The sequence below is a fragment of the Priapulus caudatus genome, unplaced genomic scaffold, assembly GCF_000485595.1.
Source record: "Priapulus caudatus unplaced genomic scaffold, Priapulus_caudatus-5.0.1 Scaffold1955, whole genome shotgun sequence".
Taxonomy (NCBI): domain Eukaryota; kingdom Metazoa; phylum Priapulida; class Priapulimorpha; order Priapulimorphida; family Priapulidae; genus Priapulus; species Priapulus caudatus.
In genome coordinates, this window is record NW_014579016.1 from 29,790 (window position 1) to 31,144 (window position 1,355).

The 1,355-nt window shown below is 42.3% G+C and overlaps 2 protein-coding genes across 2 annotated transcripts in view; one reads left to right on the top strand and one right to left on the bottom strand.

Annotated features, from left to right (window-relative positions):
* LOC106817966 (pre-mRNA-splicing factor RBM22-like) overlaps positions 1-815 on the bottom strand; it is an 8,494-nt gene extending 7,679 nt beyond the window's left edge. Inside the window, exon 1 of the mRNA XM_014822671.1 lies at positions 774-815. Coding sequence (XP_014678157.1) covers positions 774-815 — 42 coding nt within the window. The remainder of the gene's footprint in view (positions 1-773) is intronic.
* A 206-nt stretch (positions 816-1,021) lies between these two features.
* Positions 1,022-1,355, top strand: part of LOC106817969 (mitotic spindle assembly checkpoint protein MAD2A-like) — a 3,775-nt gene continuing 3,441 nt past the window's right edge. The window contains exon 1 of the mRNA XM_014822673.1: positions 1,022-1,161. Coding sequence (XP_014678159.1) covers positions 1,104-1,161 — 58 coding nt within the window. The 5' untranslated portion in view covers positions 1,022-1,103. The remainder of the gene's footprint in view (positions 1,162-1,355) is intronic.

Sequence of the window (1,355 nt, forward strand, 5' to 3'; positions counted from 1 at the left end):
TTATAATAACTATTAAATGAGTACTAATGACTAAAGTAATGTAGTAAATTAAGTAATGTCATGATTAGTAAGCCCTAAGCCTAGGCTAATGACTAATGTAATGACTACTATGGCTTGGCCATAGAAAGTGTATTATACTAACTATGACTTAGACATAGAAAGTGGATTGTGCTAACTATGGCTTGGCCATAAAAAGTGGATTATACTATTAGTATTAGTATTACTATTAGTATTACTAACTATGGCTTGGCCATAGACAGTAGATTATACTAACTATGGCTTGGCCATAGAAAGTGGATTATACTAACTATGGCTTGGCCATAGAAAGTAGATTATGCTAACTATGGTTTGGCCATAGAAAGTGGATTATACTAACTATGGATTGGTTATAGAAAGTAGATTGAGCTAACTAGGCCATAAAAAGTTGATTATACTATTACTATTAGTATTACTAACTATGGCTTGGCCATGGGCAGTAGATTATACTAACTATGGTTTGGCCATAGAAAGTAGATTATGCTAAAGTCCTATGGCTTGGCCATAGAAAGTGGATTATACTAACTATGGCTTGGCCATAGAAAGTGGATTATGCCAGAAGTGAGGCCATAATAAAAATGTTGTTTGTTTGCCCTCACCCGACCGACCCGCCAAAAAGGGGCCGACTCCAAAAATTTTATTGATCTTTCCCATTCTTCTTTTTTTTTTACAAATTGTATCACTGCACATTATATAAATCTGTAGGCAATACATTATATGTACCAAGCAAAACAAACATTCAACATGAAAGGTATCTCCGCACAAGCACACCCGAACATGTAGACACCATGCTGAATTTGTAAAAAGACCCCCTCACACACACCAAAAAAAGCCTACCTACCTACCCAAACTTTTCAGCCTGGGTCGGGTGAAGGCAAACAAATATTTTTTTAATTGTGGCCTGAATGATCACAAAATTTATGATTATTTACTAGTGATTATCACAGTGAGTTCATGCGTGCGCGTTGTTTGTTCCAGCGTACGGAGTGAACAGCATTCTGTATCAGCGTGGCATCTATCCGCCGGAGACGTTCCAGCACGTGTCCAAGTATGACCTGACCCTGCTGATGACCTCTGACACTGACCTTGTCGCATACCTGAGCGGAGTCATGAAGCAGATACGAGGTGACGACCCCCCCGCGTGACCCACACGCGACCCCGCATGACCCCTGCACGACCCCCCGTGCGACCCATGCATGACCCCTGCACGACCCCCCTGCGACCCACATGCGATCTACGCGTGTGCGGGGAATTAACCGGGAGATTAATGCAGGCGCAGTGGCTGCTGCTGCTGCTGGTGGTGCTGCTGCTGCTACTAC